This window comes from Procambarus clarkii, chromosome 4 (genome assembly GCF_040958095.1).
Source record: "Procambarus clarkii isolate CNS0578487 chromosome 4, FALCON_Pclarkii_2.0, whole genome shotgun sequence".
Taxonomy (NCBI): domain Eukaryota; kingdom Metazoa; phylum Arthropoda; class Malacostraca; order Decapoda; family Cambaridae; genus Procambarus; species Procambarus clarkii.
The window spans coordinates 10,719,309-10,741,030 of NC_091153.1; the positions used below are offsets into that span (position 1 = coordinate 10,719,309).

The 21,722-nt window shown below is 37.8% G+C and overlaps 1 protein-coding gene across 5 annotated transcripts in view; it reads left to right on the plus strand.

Moving 5' to 3' along the window:
• Positions 1–21,722, plus strand: part of LOC123751624 (aminopeptidase N) — a 78,300-nt gene that overhangs the window by 46,385 nt on the left and 10,193 nt on the right. For 3 of the 5 annotated variants that reach the window (XM_045733716.2, XM_045733730.2, XM_045733724.2), the window contains exons 3-9: positions 195–569; positions 3,012–3,220; positions 10,548–10,703; positions 11,020–11,153; positions 11,584–11,761; positions 14,103–14,286; positions 17,920–18,076. In XM_045733716.2, the coding sequence (XP_045589672.1) occupies positions 195–569; positions 3,012–3,220; positions 10,548–10,703; positions 11,020–11,153; positions 11,584–11,761; positions 14,103–14,286; positions 17,920–18,076 (1,393 nt within the window). The remainder of the gene's footprint in view (positions 1–194; positions 570–3,011; positions 3,221–10,547; positions 10,704–11,019; positions 11,154–11,583; positions 11,762–14,102; positions 14,287–17,919; positions 18,077–21,722) is intronic. The other 2 variants (XM_045733736.2, XM_045733741.2) reach the window with 1 other exon arrangement.

Consider the following 21,722-nt stretch of genomic DNA (forward strand, 5'->3'; position numbering starts at 1 on the left):
CCCTTCTATATATGCGTTTGGGAGTGTGCGTTTAGTTGTTTATACAAAAAATATGAACTCGTAAACCTCACGAAAGTTCCTTATTGGGTGCGTCAAATATTAGCCATTGTGCATACGTTAATATATTTACTTTTTACATAAATAATAATTTAGGAGTCACTCCTGGAATAACTATTGTCAGTGTCCTTCTACAGCAGTCGACGGAGCGCAAGCCTATGCTAGCCCGGAGACGCACCTCAAATTCTACCAAGCGCCTCACCCCCGTCAGGTCCAACACCACCAGCAAACGACTCTCAGGCACTAAGACCAAAACAGGCATCAGTTTCAGCAGCACAAGGGCGCCTACATCTCCCCTCCCCATCACCACGGAGGCGCCATTTCTCGAAGAGATAGACGCCCGTCTTCCCAAAGCCCTGAAGCCCCTCCACTACCTGGTCAAGCTTCAACCCTTCATCAACGGCAACTTCAGCATCCTGGGCTACGTGGAGGTCGAGATGGAGGTGTTGGAGCCCACCCTCAACATCACTCTCCACATCGCCGACATCATCACCAAGAATGACACTATCAGGGTAGGTTGCAGAGTTTGTTTTGTTTACAACTGCGCTAAAACATTTAATTTTAGTTTAGACTGTTATTTACTACAATATTACTTCACATGTATCATATAGCGGAAACAATAAGAACACAACAAGAAACTTGTAGTTCTGGGCCTGGAAATGCTGTTGAATTTCTACGTTGTTTTTGCAACTTTTTTGAATAAATAAATATAACAAAGTGAATACTTTGTAAGATATAACAATATTGCAACGCCCTTCGTTATGCAACACGTGTCAACACCTGTAACATTCACCTATTGTGTTCTTTATTACGAATATTCTGTCCAGGCCTCCTTAATTATTAACTCCTCTTGATTATGATATGATATCCAAAAGGATTTAATGTTTTAGTACATAATATTAAGATTATTATTATTATTATTAAATATTATAACCTCTTGCGGTTATACAAATAAAAAATTTTGGTCATTTACCATTATCAGACAGGAAGTCTATTAGGTTTATCGAGGTCCGGCTAGGCTAACTACTGACCTTTCCTAGAATGCAACCCTCAACAGTTTCCTAACTATGGAGTACCTACTTACTGCCATGGACAAAGGTATGAGGTTAAAGGAAACTTGCCCAAACGTTCTCAATTGTACCACGAGAATCGAACACTGGGTCCTAGAGTAAAAATTACAAATCAAGTGATTAAACATAAAATGTATTATATGACTTTGAGAAGTGAGTAAAAAAGTTACACGTTTTGATAGCGGAAAATAATTCAAATTTAAAATTAGATGAGATCCTGTGAATCTGAGTATAGTTGTATAGATACCACAATATTATGACTGTCAGAGACCACAGTGATTACTAACAACAATATAGTGACTGACAACAGTGTAGACACCACAGTGATTACTAACAACAGTGTTGAGGCCACAAGGTACTCACAACAGTGTAGAGACCACAAGGTACTGGCAACAGTGTAGAGACCTCCAGGTAGTGACAACAGTGTACTGGTACTGACAAGTATAGTGAGATGAGAATAAATTTGATTGTAGAAGACGTTAGGCTATAAAAGCTTGTTTAATAAAAATGATAAAGGCCTTAGAGACACGCCATCATCAGCAATAATCTTCTGTATCGGTGTTTCGCCTAGGTAGTTATATATATTCGTCAATCAGTATTCAAATACTGTAAATTCAAATTTCCAGTTATAAAGAGAATCGTTAACCAGGCACCATAAGTGTAAACGCACACTAATGATACTATGTAAAATTTACTTTGAACACTGGCTATGTAGGACAGACGTAAGTCTCTATATTTAGTTTAGATTAGCAATTTAAAAGCACTACAGTCACCTACTGTAGTTGATTGTTCAACAAATCACTGATTTACTAGTGATTGCTGGCCCGGCAGTTACTAGCAATGGGCAAATTCTTAGCACTGTTAACGTCCTGTATCCTGCCTCTAACGCTACATACTATACTGTGTTCAGGCCTCTTAAAAAGAACGTCGCTTTTGGCCGTTTACTAGTATGGCGGAATATGGACGTAATTTGAAAATGAAAAAAAAAAGAATATAAATTTGGGGATTTTTTTTTTTCATCAACAGTAAGTTAAGGGTTCTCTGATAAGTTAGGTGATCAGGAAATTCTCATAAAGTTTCAAAACGGTATGAAAAACGTTAATGGAAAGAATCCTTTTCTAAGCTGGCCGAGTAAGCCGGACGACTCAAACAGAAAACGGAACAGTACGTCACTTTTGTGAGTCGATTTCATTTCAAATTACGTCCAAATTTGGCCATAGCGCGCATACGAGCGAAAAGTGACGTTATTTTTAAGAGGGCGGGTTGGTACAGGACACATGGTACTCACAACATCGTTTAATCTTTTAACTATTTTCTGGAAAGAATGTGATAATTTGGGCAGTTATAATCGATGAGTCTTATAAACACAATAACCTCTACAACAGGGAAAGGCTGTGAGTCGACTGCTCTCATTTCTTCAATATATTTATCAATGTTCTGTGCTCTGTGGTAATTTTTTATCCCAAATTTTCCGTTTTTCAATGACTTCTTTTCAAGTTAGTTGCCAAGTAGAAAAGTGAAACTTTAGAGTATAATGCTTGATTGTTTATGATCACAACTTAAAGAATTTTAATTATTACTTAAAACTTGAAAATTTAATTTTGTTATTAAATGTTAAAGAATCGGTTTAAGGATCTGAAATGGATATGATAAAGGATATGATAAATTTTTTTCGATTCCGAATAATCATCTCATCTCTAATTTTCACACACCAGAGTAAGTAAAAGATTAGAAATTAAGTTTTTTTGAGGAACTGCATTTGGTTTTGTTTCATTGTTTTTTTAAGTTATATAATGTTTTCACTAGTTTAAATTGTTGAAAAATCTTAACTTCTGAGCACCGCAGCCTTTCTTGCCCTAACATGCAAGACCTTTGGTGTTGTAGGTGGTGCCTGTGGGGAACACGGAAGGCCTTGGCTTGAATATAAAGAAACACGAGTATGATCATGAGCGGCAGTTCTACGTGGCTCATCTGGAAGAGGAGCTGCAGCAGGGTCACAAGTACATCCTCTCCATGGAGTTCATAGGCTATCTCAACGACCAGCTCCATGGTTTCTACCGCTCCAATTACAGGGACTCCGACGGTACCGAAAAGTGAGTTGGTATTATAGACGTCAAGCACATGTAGACTTATCACCGCTTTGGGAAGTGGCGGTGAAAGCTGACGAAGATAGATAAGAGATTTTACTGACATTTTTAGCGTCGATTAGTTAGTGTCACATCAACTTTTATTAACGTCTTTCCCTTGTCAATTAATTCAGATGTTAATCGACGGTAAGAAATTTTACGAATACTTATTGATTTAGATATATAATTGACGATACCAAAATATGAAACATGAAAGGCTTTATAAGCTACTTAGAAAAGCGTATAAATGTTACCAGTTGGGCTGGACGGTCTTCCTTCATGCAGGGCAGTGTTCAATCCCCAACCGTCCAAGGTAATAATCAGGAGATTGCTCAAGTGGTTGAACACTATTCCTTTCCCCGATTCCCATCCCAAATCCTTATCCTGATGCCCTTCAAGTGTTATATAGTCGTAATGGCTTGGCGCTTTCTGCTGATAGTTCCTTTCCCCTCCCCCAGGAATCCTAGATATGCACAATGTTATGGTTACATTATACTTGATACCTGCAGGTAGCAGAGAAGGCTGCGTCTCCATCTTCTGCAGTTATAATCTACATCACTATGACGTTATGATTATTAAATACACGCAAATATCTTCATGGCACAGAGGTGTTTGATACTCATTAATTATTTTATAATGCTCCTTAAGTATATATTGCTCTTTAAGTATATGATGCTTCTTAAGTATATAATGCTCCTTAAGTATATAATGCTTCTTAAGTAATTTATCAATTACTTAAGCAATTACATAATTCTTAAGTAATTGCTTTCACTAACCAGTAGTTTGGGAGGTATCTATCCCACGTCTTAACCGAAATACAAATAAAAGGATATATGGAAATTGGTTACGGAACGAGTCGGGATCCTCACTAATAAGCGTAAAATCACACCCCTCTTGTTATAGTTGTGATGAAGGGATGAATCCGGAGGCACTCAAGGCTTCCTACTTCCGACTTATTGCAACCCTTGACACTTATGAAAAGACTGCCCAGTTGTATAGGCTGTATAAGTAGCAGTATTTTTTATTGTGGTAATTATTTGTTATGTTTATTTGGAGTAAGGTAAGGTAATTATGAGGAGAATGCACTAAGCTATTACGACTATACTGCACTTGGAAGGTATACAAGAAGGGGGATATATTGTATAGGAGGGAGGGAAGGAATGGTACCCAATCACTTGGACGGTCGGGGATTGAATGCCGACCTGTGAGAAAAGTGACCCTTGCTCCACCATTCAGTCCAAGTGGTTATTGAAATTGAAATTGAAATAAGTTTATTGAGGTAAAATACACACAAAGGGATGGGGTAGCTCAAGCTATTCTCACCCCGTTCAGTACATTGTGTTAATACATACATAGACACACATCACAATCAATAAACATATTACCGAACATTCTGAGAGATAAACATATACATTTCCTCCTTTACACAAGTAGTATGGTATCAGACGTACACACAAATACTTTTATGAGCTAGGTATACTGTATAGACAATTTGCAAGAGACATGCAGATAATTCAACAAAAGATTACAGTCTTGGTGCAAAATTCTTATATCAGTCAAGAATATCATCAACCTTTCCGTTGTGACACATCCAGGCTATTTGTTCAGATGGGTTATTTGGAGCAAACAGAGACAGCCAGCTTGGCCTCTCCTCTCCCCTAAAGCTTCTATATTGTAGGTGCAGTTTGCATGAAGGGTTCATCCTCCCGATGACTGCACGAGTGGTAATGTAGGCACACGCATCAACGTGGCATGCCAGTGATTATGTGGCAAAGGCTTGAGACGTGGTGTTGTTTTCAGTAGATGCAGAGGTGGTGATGAGAAATAGACGTCATAGTCACCACTACATTTGAACATTTAAGTATGCCTGAACTGCATGTTTTTTTGTAATAGGTACCTGAGCAAATTCCACAGATAATACTTTCTGTACATCCTTTTTTGGTATGGGTTAAAGTCTTTACATCTAAAGCATCGAGTTGGACGTGGGAAGCATACCTGTGGTTTGTGGAGATAACCATTAGTCCAAACTCGATCACCTGGAGTGTAGTTTAGGATGGTAAGTCGGGCTGTACCTCTATCACTCAGTTCTCCTTCAATTCTATGCATACTCTTTTTAACTCCGTAGACTGGAATGTCTTCTGCTTGTTGATGTGTTTGATTTCTTCACAAATGTCTCGGACATGTTTGGTTTTATTTATTTTGTTAATCTGTCACCTAATGGTTCAAAGCATCTCATTTTGTTTCTGCAGAATTCAGTAATGTCAGAAAGGTCTAGTTCCTGGCTGTGGCCCACTGCGAATGAGGTTCTCCCTTGTTTGGTCTTGTGTCGTGCACTTTGATCGTAAATATCTTGGTAATTTTATTGTATATGATACTCTGTGTTCTCCTATTGTCAAAATCACTCCTATCCATGGGGGCACTATCATTAAAGGAAATGATGAAAGTTTTCAGATCAAGAACATTTGTTCTACCTTGGTTGAGCGGATGTTTGTAATCAGACCGCGTGGGGCCGGGATGGCCACTGTTTACCTCCCGGTAATGAGGTAAACAAAGGCGCCTCTCGTCTGTTTGCCTTATGGGTCTGCTGTCCAGGAATACGCCTTCTTGCCCCCCTACTCAGAGGGCGGTGACCCATGCGTGCCATATACGTGGTTGTTCTACTTCCTCGGCGGTATTGTGGTGTTCAAGTGGTGGAACGCTGGATGCCTACTCAGCTATCATCATGTTCGCTCGGTCCCGTTTCGTAAAAATATTGAGTGATTGATGAAGATTAAGCCACCCAAGAGGTGGCACGAGCATAAGTAGCCTGTAACGTAAACAGTCAACTTGGCCACTTCTCTATCCAAATGCTTTGTTGATGACCCAAACTTCCTCATGGGGGGATGGGGGGAGGGCTATCTGGGTCGGTTACTCTCCGAGCCTGCCTGTGCCTGCTGGTTTAATTCCATATTGTTAAACTCCCTAGTATACTTTAAACATCATTCTAGCTTTTATTTAATATGTAAATGATATATATTTTTGACCCATTAAATATTTATGAACATCTGACTTTAAATTTATTTACGAAGAAAGGCACCTTAGGTCTGCTAGACTATTCCTGTAGATTCCAACGTAAGGAATACTCTATCCATTTGAGACTTTTGTTGATGCAAGATATAACAAGGTTTCCTTCCAGGATGTCCTCGAATGCTGGGGCAGTATTCTTGTCTCATACGTCAGTGACTTCTGGATCGATTTCTTATTTTGTTTTCTTTATATTTTTAATTTTACTTGCGATTCTTAAATATGTGATATTTATTGAGATTAGCTAATGTAGAATATTTATACAAATTGAGTGTCCATACTGTTCATTGTCGAAGCCTCTCTCACTTGTTCTGTTGTTCATGACGTGCATCTTATGTCTCCCAGAAAACATTATTATTATTAACAGATTTATAGACAAAAAAATAATTACAATTTTGCCTAATCTGAGTAATTCAATTAGGTCTTATTAGAGTGAGGATTAGGTTCGTATTCACTGGCACACAGGACAGAGGGTCATACACAAGAAACTGGGTCTAAACTTTAAGCTGAAGCACACACACATATATATATATATATATATATATATATATATATATATATATATATATATATATATATATATATATATATATTGTGGGAACCGACCTGTGAGATTTATATTTATTTAATTTATATGAATTTATATTTACGTTAATTTATATACTTCGATAGCAATTTGTATAATGATAAGTGGACTGTATTTCTGCAATAATCTCATAATCTCACAAATCGATCCTCTACACATTAGGGGGGTTTATTAGTTTATATATATGCAGCCAATCAAACTACAAGAATAGACTACATACATTGAAGAGGTTCCTTATCTTATAGTACAGCAGGTTAGTCCACCAGGTATAACTAGGGTGTAGACACCAAATTATCCTCTTTGAGGTAGCTTCCATATCACCCAGTAACTGGTGCACAAAATCTTGCATCCTCGTCTTGACCTGTCAAAAGTGCGCTAGCTGTGAAGCCAGAATCCTATATATGACAAGTATATCAGAGAAAACACTATATGGAACATTTAAGACCTGGCTTAATTACCTTTAGTTTGAGGCTTCCACGTGATCTAACCGGGTCACCCTATATCCTGACATTAATGGCCATAAATGAATGATAAACGGGTTTCGGATAGACTTAACTTGAATTGTAGACATCGTGTTGGAGATGGTACCTTTGGTTTCCATAACACTACGTCCAAGTAAAATTAACAGGAGCCGAATTTGCTCCTGTGTGAGCCTCTGGTCTCAATATACAATGGCTGTTTAACACTCCATTCTATTGACGTCTGGCCGACATTGTCCAGAATGATAGGAGCCAAATTTGCTCCACACGTCTCGGAGGTGACACAACAATGCCCGCCTCCTTCCTCCCACTCTGACGCCTGGCTTACATTGTCCAGATTTCAGAACGTGATAGAAGGGTCACATTTACTCTACTTTAATATTGATAATTAAGTTAATTTATATAAGATGTTTTTATGATGGTAAAGTCCAAAGACTAATGTATTTAAGAATAATTCCCAGCAGAATAGCTGGTGAATTATAATGGTATGTGGTGATGATATCCCGTTTTCTTTAGACGGTAATTCCACTACAAGTTACGTTTTCTATGGGTAACTTGTTTATACAACACAGCTCTTATCTGTCTGTATGATATTATTAAATGGTGTCGGATTTTCCGACATAATTCCCCAGGGGGCTGCTCACGGGTCGAAGTCCTATTTAGAACAGACGAACACCGATACTCCTCCTTCGAATTATTAGATTAATTTGATGTTAGTAGTTAGTAATCACACATTTGTGTGTCTGTTCGTACAGGACGGATGTCCCGTACTAGAGTTGCAGGGGTTAGAAGTCTAATGCAATTTCATTTCCCTGTCAACTCTTGAAAGGCTAATATTCAAGCCTTATTACATATTATTTAACCCAGAAGACTGAATGTGATCAAGTACTACAGTCAAGTATGATTCAGGGACTGCAGTGAGATCAGTGACATTAGATATAACTTGAAGTTTCTTCAGGTAACTGGTCACTGATATAAACACTGAGGCCCATGGAATACATCTTGATTAAATAATAAATGTATCAAATCAGTCATCATATTTATTGGGGTTTAATTTAGTTAATTGATTCAGAAGATTGAATAGCTCATCATTAAAGTAAAGTATGGTTCTGAGACTGCAGTGGGTTCAGTGACATTGGTCGCAGTGACTTGTAGCTGTTTTAGGCTACTGTTCACTGATTTGCCACTGAGGCCTCATGAACTCATCTTCAGCTTTAAATGATGATACTAACATCAACCTCTGTTACTATAGTCAGCTGTAATCTCCTTAGTATAATGCTACTGGAGAAATATAATCAGCTGACAAAATTAGATTTCTACTGGTATTGTTTATCTGCAGGCATAGGTCTCCTCAGGCTTGATACTGGGCCTGAGAGTAATTTACCTCCTGCAGAGTTTAACATGGTTATGCCCTGATGTTTAGTAGGGCTACCAATGAATTGATGGTAGTAGTCTGTCCCCACAAGGACAGCTATTTGGCATTTGATTTGCTCAAATTTACCTGCAGCTGCTTGATAATAGCTTTCCAGGTCAGCATAATCAACTTGAGATTGTTGTGACAAATCTTCACATTTCTTGATCTGTCTTGTTAAGTGGCCTTTAAGACCTGCAAGGGTTCTTTTCATTCTCCCTGCATTATCCATACTGGCTAGTTGGTGAAGCCTTGTGGGACTTGTACTTGGGCTGCTCATAATACTGAACAAACACTAATGGTAGCCTAGGGTAAATTCTGCACTCACTAGGCAATAATCCTACCTCTACTAGAGGTTAGCACTTAAAATTAATACACATTATATATATACAATCATACACACTAATGATTTGAGTGATAAACCAGTGTCACTGGAAGTACCTTTAGGTTAGCTCCTCTATATCACCCTAGGATGGAAGAGACACTAATTAATCACTCAAAGGTGTAATGATCATAAGTAAATTATTATATATACAACTCAACTCGAGTTGATAAAAATTACACCCAAAATAGGGTCTGGACCATTCATTAATGGTGTTAGGTTAATTAATATAGTACAACTGACTATGGTAATAATGGGACTAGGATGAACAATAATAGTTCAACTAGTCATATCCTACCCTGTTGTGGGTTGGCAATTAGTAAATATATTGTGATCACTAGTGCAATATATATTAAATAATTCTCTATTTTGGAGAAATAATATACACAATTATTGATAATAGCCTCTTAATTAGCCTCTATAAAACTTCTAATATTATCTAGAAGTATTAAATATTATTAGTGACCTCGCGAAATAAAGTCCACAAAATTCGTAGATAATCTCTCACGAAATGTAACACCACGAAATCCGTGAACAATCTCGCGAAGACACAGTCACTAATTTGGCTGGTTTCAATATTAGCGCTGTCATTTCACGAAATAACACGCCACCAAATATCTGTGGGTGTGCATGAAACCGCTGACGAAGCTGAACTGGGCTGAGGGAGGCTCCTGAGCTCCCTCGAGGCTACGCTGCCGTCTTGACTGCTGGCCTTGTTTAAATAACACTGCACTAGTATATTTAATGAATCCACTGGTTAACTGGTTCATCCGGTACTAAGATGACCAAATGTGGGTTCATAGGACCGAATATTCCGGTTCCGAAGGTCCAAATAAATTTAACAGGAGCCGAATTTGCTCCCGTGTCTCGGAGGTGACACAACAATGCCCGCCTCCTTCCTCCCACTCTGACGCCTGGCTTACATTGTCCAGATTTCAGAACGTGATAGAAGGGTCACATTTACTCTACTTTAATATTGATAATTAAGTTAATTTATATAAGATGTTTTTATGATGGTAAAGTCCAAAGACTAATGTATTTAAGAATAATTCCCAGCAGAATAGCTGGTGAATTATAATGGTATGTGGTGATGATATCCCGTTTTCTTTAGACGGTAATTCCACTACAAGTTACGTTTTCTATGGGTAACTTGTTTATACAACACAGCTCTTATCTGTCTGTATGATATTATTAAATGGTGTCGGATTTTCCGACATATATATATATATATCACGGTTACGATCAACTACATTAGACTATACATGTTTCAATGTACGAATATGTAAATGCAATTTTCTGTTATGCACTACCACACAAGGGTAGGGATCTACTTTTTAAAGCTAACCAGCAATGAGCAACATAATTCCTTCCAGGACGTTGGCGGTGACGCAGTTCCAGGCGACGGACGCGCGACGAGCCTTCCCGTGCTTCGACGAGCCCAGTCTCAAGGCCACCTTCGAGGTCTACCTGGGTCGCACCACCAACATGTCCTCTATATCTAACATGCCCATCATCGAGACTATACCCATGTAAGCACTCACACCTCGGTCATGGTTTCAGCGTAAGTGCTGTAAACTACACAGGCAATGTTTCAGTGTGAATGTTTAATATGTGTAATCATATTAATCATTAACCAGAAAGAGGTATCAGTTACATCGGGAACAGCAGTTATAATGATTAGTTTCCTGGATGTTTCAGGGTCATTTTTTGCATTGTGGAATGTTATTGAGGAATTCTGTGGATTTTCATTTAGTATAAGGCGAGAGATTGAAAGCGATTACATAGATGGATACTTTTATATATATCCCCATCATCTCCACCACCCATGCTGCCATGGTGATGCAGGGAGGATCAGGAGGGTTGGGTGTGGGATCATTACGACACAAGCGTCCCGATGTCCACCTACCTGGTCGCCTTTGTCGTGTCAGACTTCGCCAGCCTCGCCATCACCACCGCCAACAACCACACCTTGTTCAGGGGTAGGTCTTCATCCCATGACATGTCGTGCACTAAACCCATGCTTCATCTGACCAATTCATGCACTGTTATCATTTTGATAAATTATTCTGTACTGTGCTTTAGTTCTCAATACCATTATTTATCATGGGATATTATACCCATATATTTTGCACTATACTACAATAGATTTACTTGCGTTATAGCTATCTAATCTACATATTATTGTGTTTTTGAGATTTTTGTACGAAACAATGTTATCACCTACACTGAATAAAATTATGCCTTGCTTTAGTAAAGCATACGTGGATATTATATTAGCTGTTACACCTATAACTACATTATACTTGAGAAAAAAGAAAGTGCGAGAGACGAGGTGACAATGTGACAGATAATAAAAGAGCGTGAAGCTGTGACAGCATGTTACGTAACCACACTCTGGGGCCCTGGCAGTGTGGGCGAGGGGGTCGGCGCTGGAGCAGGCGGAGTACGCCAGGCTTGTCGGGCCGCCCATTCTCACCCACTTCGAGGACTACTTCAACCAATCCTACCCGCTCCCCAAGCAGGACATGGTCGCCATCCCGGACTTCTCTGCGGGAGCCATGGAGAACTGGGGACTCATTACCTACAGGTAAGGACCACAAGGGCTTTGTTGATGGGGGGGGGGGCATGGGGAACTAGGGACTCGTGACCTACACGTGAGGCAATACAAAGTCCTCTTTAAGGGCACTCGTAACCTGAAGGCGAATCTGTTGAAGAGAATATGAATGATATAGGGACTCGTCCTCCTCCTCCAAAGGGAGGACCTGAAAGACTGGTGTAGGTGACTATGGATAACATTGGACTTATAACTTACAAATAGACTACAAATAACTGGGTTTAATAATATGTGGACGAGGACCTCCAAAAGCTCCAGTTAGTTGTGAACAAAAACTAAATTTAAGATTTATTTTTAAGTGTAAACGACGTTTCTTCCTGTATGATTATAGATGGATGGATGGATAGAAAGATGAATATGTGAATATATAGATGGATGGATAGATTGAGAAAAAATACGGATGGCTGGATGGAGTGATAGATAGATAGATAGATAGATAGATAGATAGATAGATAGATAGATAGATAGATAGATAGATAGATAGATAGATAGAAGAGAGAATGACAGACTCGGGCATTGCCAGGTAACCCTCCCCTCCCTAGTGATATAATATATCAAAGTTCTATGTATAGTTAGGCGTAGGTTAGGTTACATGTTTAGGCTCCGTTTTGGATTTTTGTATTTTTAATATGAGCGTGAAGCATTTACAGAATTGCAATTCGAAGAGAGTTTATTTAGTGAAGCACTATTCGAGAACTGTTTGAGTAAGAAGTTTGAGAACTTCAGTAAGATTTTGCTCCATGTGTTTAACAACTTCTTCTACTCTGTTGAATCTAAGATGAAATCTTATTGGGTTTGTAACTGTGTACTGTGTTAGATAATATTCCATTGGTCTGCCCTATTACCAACCCCTCATCAAAACAAAGGGCCGTCTAATTCACAACGTTTAGTTTTTAGTTTAGTTAATTTATTATGCACCCCATACCCATCTTGTGGGCGGTAGTGGAAAGGGTTACAGAGGCACATAATGGGCTCAGGGACTGAACCCCACAATTCATTTAGCTAAGCAAGTTACAATCTTGATGAGCTAGTTACAAAATTCAGTATAAGTCGTCACATCAACAATGGGTTCGAGATCGACCATAAGTACAGTTTCTAAATTAAGCAACTGACATATGTGGAGAGCTAGTGTCACAATTTATATGTTTGTCTTGCACACCGCCCCCCATCCACAACGTAGAAGCCAAATTCTGATATACAAATCTACACACATCGGTATTTGACTTACAGCCCATTTAACCATGTTCAAAGCTATGGCTGAAAACGTGTTTCAATCACTTTCAGCCTGTATTTTATTTATTTATTTATATATACAAGAGTGCTTACATTCTTGTACAGCCACTAGCACGCATAGCGTTTCGGGCACGTCCTTAATCCTAATTTTTTTCCGGAATACGACCCGCCATATCGCTTAACAACCCATTTTACTGTTGGGTGAACAGATTGGCGAGCAGTAAATCCTCCCTGGCCAGGATTCGAACCCAGGCCAAAGCCTCGCGAAACGCCAGGCGAGTGTGTTACCACTTTACCAAGGGGACTGCAGCGTAAACATTCCTTAAATCAGCATAACCAAAATTCCTTACCTAACCTTTCCTAGGCCTAACTACGTGTAAGCGCACAATATATAATTACAAACGGCTTAGTAGTCACAATACTTTTACATTAATCAATTTTAATATTACGTGAATAATAGATAGTAAATGCATGGCGGATCTCCACTATTACTGTAGAACTACCGACTTCAGGAGAAATATAGCTTTTACAAGTTTCAGGACGTGGTAAGTTATACAAAAATAAATACCTTGCACCTTGTAGTGGATGAAGATACGAAGCTTTTTATGTTACTTTTAGATAGAGCCTGAAAGACCAAAAACTCCACAATTCACTCGTAGTAACAGTTAATATTCATGTGTTTATCTTAATCTTTCCAAATTGGTACTTGAAATTTATAGTGTAATTGAAATAAGTTCCTGGGAAACAAGGGCGCTGTTGGATGTAGGGACTATCAATTGCCTCCAACAAAGCACCCTTCAACAGTTGGTTGCAACTGTATTTGAACTTTTCATGTATAGTGGAGTTTCAAAATGCATTATTGATTATTTAAAAAACTATTGTTTTTGATACGCAGTAACTGCCATGCTGCGCAACAATCGAGTGTCCAACAGACAAAGTGTCCAACAGACAAAGTGGCCATCATATAAAGTGGCCATCAAACAAGGTGTCCATCAGACATATTAACTGCCTAGGGCGAGCCAATCGCCAATAACATGACCTGTTAGTCCGTGTGTCCACTATTAACTGACATTGACTCCAGGGAGACGGCCATGCTCTACGACCCCGGCGTGTCGGCCGCCTCCAACAAGCAGTACGTAGTGGCGGTGGTGGCTCACGAGCTGGCCCACCAGTGGTTCGGTAACCTGGTCACGCCCAGGTGGTGGACCGACCTCTGGCTCAACGAAGGCTTCGCCTCCTACGTCGAGTACATTGGCATCAATCATGTGAGTTCTTGGTAGATAGTTTGTCAGTCACTAATGTATATCATGAATAGCAAGGTGGAAGTGTGGGAACTATCAGGAGAAGGCGCCAAGCCATTACGACTATATAGCACTTGGAAGGCACTTGGAAGGGATCAGGATAAAAATTTGGGATGAGACGAGGAGAAGAAATGGTGCCCAACCACATGGACGGTCGGGGATTGAACGCCTACCTGCATGAAGCGAGACCGTCGCTCTACCGCCCAGTCCAAGTGATTGGGTATGTGTGGGTGAAGCAGAGTTTCTCGTGGGAGTTTCTTATTTGAATCATAATATTCCTGTGACTTGTGGCCAACAGAATTTCTCGTCAAAATTTCTAGAGTGAATTCAAATCTATGATGTTTGAGTCTTGAGGGGCTTGGGTGTCTAGTTTTATGAGTCGGTTCTGTGAATCATATAACCCTTGTGACAATTTGTGAGTCTTGAGTGAGTTTCATGAATGTTGTCAGAGCCTTCGTCAAGAAGAGTCTTGAAACATAGGCTCTCCTTGAGGAAGTAATTATCAAAAGGGGACATTCAAGCCGGCGAGACTAGTAAATGAGGTCTCCAGGTGTTAATAACTTCTTTACGTCTCATATCCTAAGCATATTCTTTTGAATTGTTTATATGGAAAATTGTGTTGCGAGAATTTTGTATTGACGTTTATTGTTGCAAGTCTTGCTGAGAGTCTATTGGTGGAGATGTGTGAGATGTGCTGTGAGACTATTAGTGGAGATATCTTACTGTGAGACTATTGGTGGAGATATCTTGCTGTGAAACTATTGGAGATATCTTGTTGTGAGACAATTAATAGAGACATCTTGATGTGAAACTGTTGGTGGAGATATCTTGCTGTGAGACTGTTGGAGATCTTTTGATGTGAGACTGTTGGTGGAGTTCTCTTTCTGTGAGTCTGTGAACTCATTTTTGTGAAGCCCTTGTATCGAATCCTTAGTTGTGAATCCCTTGTTGTCAACCCCTGGTTGTGAACCCTTTGTTCTGAGCCATTTGTTGCGACCCCCCTAGTTAAGAACCTCTAGTTATGAACCCCTTATGGTGAACTAATTGCTGTGAACTCCTTGTTTGAAGCCTAATTGTAAACTCCTTGTGAACCCCTTGTTGTGAATCTCTACTTGTGAACGTAATTTGTGATCCACTACTTGAAAACTCAAAGTTGTGAACCCCGATTTCTGAACCCCTAACTGTGAACTCCTTAATGTGAATCCTTTGTTGTGAAACCCCAGATGTAAACCCTTAGTTGTAAATCCCTTGTTGTAAATCCCTAGATGTGAATCCCTTGTTATGAACCTCTAGTTGCGAAATCCTAATTGTGAACCCACTTATGGGAATCTCTAGTTATGAACCCTTTGTTAGTCTATAATTCTGATTTTTGTGTTGTGAACCCCTTTAAAACATCTTGATTTGAACCCCTAGACGTGAACTTCTTCTTCTGAACCCCTAGTTGTGACCTTCTTAAGGTAAACTACTTTTGAACCCCTAAATGTGAACCCTTAGTTGAAACCTCTAGCTGTGAACATAAATGTGAACCCCTAGTTGGGAACGCCTTGCAGTGAACCCCTTGTTGTGTATCCCTAGCTGTGAATTCCTTAATGTCAACCCCTGGATGTTAACTCTTAGTTGTAAACCTTTAGATGTGATCCTCTAGTTGTGAACCACTGGCTTTTAACTCCTATTTGCGAGCTCCTAGTTGTGAACCCCTAGTTGTGAGCCACTATTTGTGAACCCCTAGTTACGAGTCATTAGTTGTGAACCTTTAGATATGATCCCATATTTGTGAGCCCCTAGTTGTGAGTCCCTAGTTGTGAACCTCTTGTTGGGAATCCCTAGTTGTGACCCTCTTGTTGTGAATCCCTAGTTGTGAAACCGTAGTTGTTATGTCAATGTCTTGTTTAAAACTTGTGTGCTCTCAGTAAGTGTTTTATTCTCCTGATGATATGCATTTTAGGAACATAAGCTCGTACATACATACAAACATATACATACATGGATACAAACATACACACACACACATACATATATACATACAAATCATATACATACATGGATATAAACATACACACACACACACACATACATATATACATACATACAAACATATACATTCATACATACATACACATGCACACATCGATACATACATATACACATATATCACCCCAAAAGTATCTCTTGAAGCCCACATCAAAAGAATAACATTAGCGGTGTATGCAAGGCTGGCTAACATCAGAACTGCCTTCAGGAACCTGTGTCAGGAATCCTTCAGAACCTTGTATACCACATATGTAAGACTGATCCTGGAGTATGCGGCCCCAGCATGAAGCCCGTATCTTGTCAAGCACAAGACTAAGCTGGAAAAAGTTCAGAGGTATTCCACTAGGCTAGTCCCAAAACTATGAGGTATGAGTTACGAGGAAAGGCTGCGTGAAATGCACCTCACGTCGCTGGAAAACAGAACAGCTCGGGAGAAGACATGATTACTACCTACAAAATTCTCAAAGGAGTTGACAGGGAAGATAAATATAAATTGTTTAACACGGGTGGTTGTCATTACTTAGCTTGTAAAATTGCCAATACCTAGCTTGTAAAGTTGTCAATACCTTGCTTGTAACGCCGTCAATACTTAGCTTGTAAAGTTGCCAATTACTAGCTTGTAAAGTTATCAATACCTAGCTTGTAAAGTTGTCAATACTTAGCTTGTAAAGTTGTCAGTACCCTGTTTGTAAAGTTGTCAATACCTAGCTTGTGGTTATTAATTAACTTAGTTTGTGGAGTGTTCTTATATCGCCTGCATGACCTGCGATATATTCACCAGGGACAAAACTGTGAATTTTGAAACGTGTGAATTGCCATTTGACTTTGAGGAGAGACTGGCATCAGGAGACTGGCGTCAGAAGACTGGCGTCTGAATCCTGACGCTGAAAGACTGGCGTCAGAAAACAGATATCAGGAAACAGGCGTCAGAAGCCCTTTGTCAGAATTTTGGTGCCAGAAGACACGGGAGACTACTGGCGTCAGAAGTCAGGTATCATGAAACTGGCGTCAAAAACATAGATTCAGATGCCTGGCGTCATTAGACTGGCTTCAGCAGCCTAGCGTCTGATGTCTGGCGTCAGGAGACTGGCCCCTGTGGATATTAACTATGACAAAAAATGAAAATGTAATTCCTAATAAATTATTTACATCAGTGCATATATGGCACTGTGACTGATATCTGCATATAGTTGTTGTTTTAGATTCAGCTACTCGGAACATAAAGTTCCAAGTAGTACGGTTTATGGTAATCATTATTAACATCTTTATTGACAAAATTAATTACAATTTTGCCTAATCTGAGGACTTCAATTACGTCTTATAGAAGTGAGGATAATGCTGATGTTCACTGTTACGCAGGACTGGTGAGCCCGTAGTAGACTTACCTGACACTGGAGTGGGGCTGTAACGCTGTATATAGTCGTTGTTGTTTTAGATTTAACTACTCAGAACGAAATGTCCATATAGCACGGGCTATAGTGAGCCCGTAAACTGTATACATTATTTGCTTACGCTTATATGTTTTGAGAAAGGTTACGAGAGTGTGGTGTGTGTGTGTGTATGCAGGTGGAGCCGACCTGGCAGGTGATGGAGCAGTTTGTGCTGAACGAGGTACAGATCGTGTTCAGTTTGGACAGCCTAGAGTCCTCCCACCCCATCAGTATCCCCGTCGGGCACCCGGATGAGATCAGCCAGATCTTCGACAGGATCTCTTATGCAAAAGGTGAGAGATTTGGATACATTTGAGATCCCTTGATTTACCAATCTGTTTGTAAGACAACTTTAACATATATAACACAAACGTCAGGCTACAAACTTATAACTCATTAACTTGACAGAGTAAATAGGGAGTATTCGTGTCATTTCGAAGTTTGTTTATAAAAACTGAGTGAATGGATAGGTGGGTAGGTGTTCAAAATAATGAATCGGGTGTTATAAAATCTAGAATTAAAAAAAACAACTGAATTGTCCATATTCATTAAAATACGATTCTATTAGCCTCCGCTAACAAAATCTGGGTACAGCACAAGAATATCTTCCAATATTCCTGAGTGTATGAGGTAATTACAGAGCTCAAAGTACCTCATACCATTTGGTCTGAAATCACAGATAACAGGGCAATCACAGATAAGGTGTTGGAGAGTATGTCCTAGCTCTTGTTCACATAGTTTACAGTTGGAATGTTCACCATTTGAGGGATTCATTACCTGCAGCCACCTGCCATAGATATCGATATCCCAGCCTAATTATGGCAATAACAATGTCATACTGTCTAGTGGATGTATTAAGACGCTTGAGAATTTTTCGAAACCACCATTTCAGATGTGAATACGAAATGTATGAAAGCATATATATATATATATATATATATATATATATATATATATATATATATATATATATATATAATATGCAGAATAACCACATGTGAAATATAGAAAATGCTTAACGCGTTTTCGGCTAATTCGCCTTCATCAGAGCAAAGTAGAATGAAGATGATCTTCATTCTACTTTGCTCTGATGAAGGCGAATTAGCCCAAAACGCGTTAAGCATTTTCTATTTTTCACATGTGGTTATTCTGCATACTTGGATCAGTGTTTTTGTGATCATTGTTGCATTATATATATATATATATATATATATATATATATATATATATGTATATATATATATATATATATATATATATATATAATATATATAATATATATATATATATATATATATATATATATATATATATATATATATATATATATAATATATATATATATATATATATATATATATATATATATATATATATATATATATATATATATATATATATATATATATATAATGTCGTACCTAGTAGCCAGAACGCACTTTTCAGCCTACTATGCAAGGCCCAATTTGCCTAATAAGCCAAGTTTTCATAAATTAATATATTTTCTTTAATTTTTTTATTTTGAAATGATAAAGCTTCCCATTTCATTATGTATGAGGTCAATTTTTTTATATTGGAGTTAAAATTAACGTAGATATATGACCGAACCTAACCAACCCTACCTAACCTAACCTATCTTTATAGGTTAGGTTGCCGAAAAAGTTAGGTTAGGTTAGGTTAGGTAGGTTAGGTAGTCGAAAAACCATTAATTCATGAAAACTTGGCTTATTAGGCAAATCGGGCCTTGCATAGTAGGCCGAGAAGTGCGTTCTGGCTACTAGGTACGACATATATATATATATATATATATATATATATATATGTATATATATATATATATATATATATATATATACATATACATTATATATATATATATATATATATATATATATATATGTATATGTATATATATATATATATATATATATATATATATATATATATATATATATATATATATATACATATATATATATATATATATATATATATATATATATATATATATATATATATATATATATATATATATATATATATATATATAATGTTGTACCTAGTAGCCAGAACGTCGTACTCGGCCTACTATGCAAGGCCCGATTTGCCTAATAAGCTAAGTTTTCCTGAATTAATATATTTTCTCTAATTTTTTTCTTATGAAATGATAAAGCTACCCATTTCATTATGTATGAGGTCAATATTTTTTTATTGGAGTTAAAATTAACGTAGATATATGACCGAACTTAACCAACCCTACCTAACCTAACCTAACCTAACCTATCTTTGTAGGTTAGGTTATGTTAGGTAGCCGGAAAAGTTAGGTTAGGTTAGGTTAGGTAGGTTAGGTAGTCGAAAAACAATTAATTCATGAAAACTTGGCTTATTAGGCAAATCGGGCCTTGCATAGTAGGCTGAGAAGTGCGTTCTGGCTACTAGGTACGACATATATATATATATATATATATATATATATATATATATATATATATATATATATATATATATATATATAATATATATATATATATATATATATATATATATATATATAATATATATATATATATATATATATATAATATATATATATATATATATATAATGCACATCTTGCCTAAACACGCAAGAGAAGTTATACAACCTTAGAACACTTTCCCACCAGGAGATTCGAACCCTAGCTAGCACAGAAGCCTTGCAGCAACTGGCATAACTGGTACGCCTTTAACCCACTGCACCACAGCTCAGACCCTTAAAAGAGATGGTAATTTAGGAGTATTTAAATCCCCCAAAGATCACTACCTCCTAAGGGCAACTAGAGCATAGTGAGGGGCTACTCACGTTCTTTCATCAAATTCCTGTTAATATGGGAGAACTCTGTGTCTATGCTTAATGCACAACTTGCCTAAACACGCAAGAGAAGTTATACAACCTTAGAACACTTTCCCACCAGGAGACTCGAACCCTAGCCCGCACAGTAGCCTTACAGCAACTTGCATAACTGGTACGCCTTTAACCCACTGCACCACAGCTCAGACCCTTAAAAGAGACGGTAATTTAGGAGTATTTAAATCCCCCAAAGATCACCACCTCCCAAGGGCAACTAGAGCATAGTTAGTAAGGCTTCTGTGCTGGCTAGGGTTCGAATCTCCTGGTGGGAAAGTGTTCTAAGGTTGTGTATATAAATATATATATATATATATATATATATATATATATATATATATATATATATATATATATATATATATATATATATATATATAAATTAAATTTACAATAAAACAATATTTTGGGAACTCAAGGACAGTTGTGGAATTTATTCAGTAACTCCCTCAAGGTAAAATATAGAATTTTAAAAGTCAAATAAACTTAGGATTAAAACAAATTAATCGACTATATAAAAAAGAACTCTTTAGTTGGTGATTGGCGAGTCTCGATTAGTAGTGTGTTCTCCTGGAATCCCTGGCAAGACTGTGTTCCCTAGTTAGCTTTGTCTTTGAGGAAGACCTAGCAAGTAAAGATGCTGCCTTCATTTACCTACCGGATAAATTCATCTCAGTACCAAATGGTAAGAATAAAGTTAATTATAATGCAGCATGTACTGGGATCGGTTATGTATTTTTATTTTGGCCTAACCTTTTAGTTCTGGATTCTTGTCACATATTTTTAAACAATGGCAAGAATGGTTATTTTTATGATTATTAATGAGAATTTATTAATTTCAAATTTATACTTTATTTTTAAACGCTTGGAATACTTCTCTTAACCCTTAGACAGCGGTTATCATCAATTGTTGATTCAAATGGGAACGCGGTTATCATCATATGAGGATTACAAAATTTATTGTCTGGGTTTTCATGTATGATGCAAATATTGGTATGATAAGTCTAGTTAATGTAACTGAGTTTACCTTGACTCATGAAATTATTCCTGCTA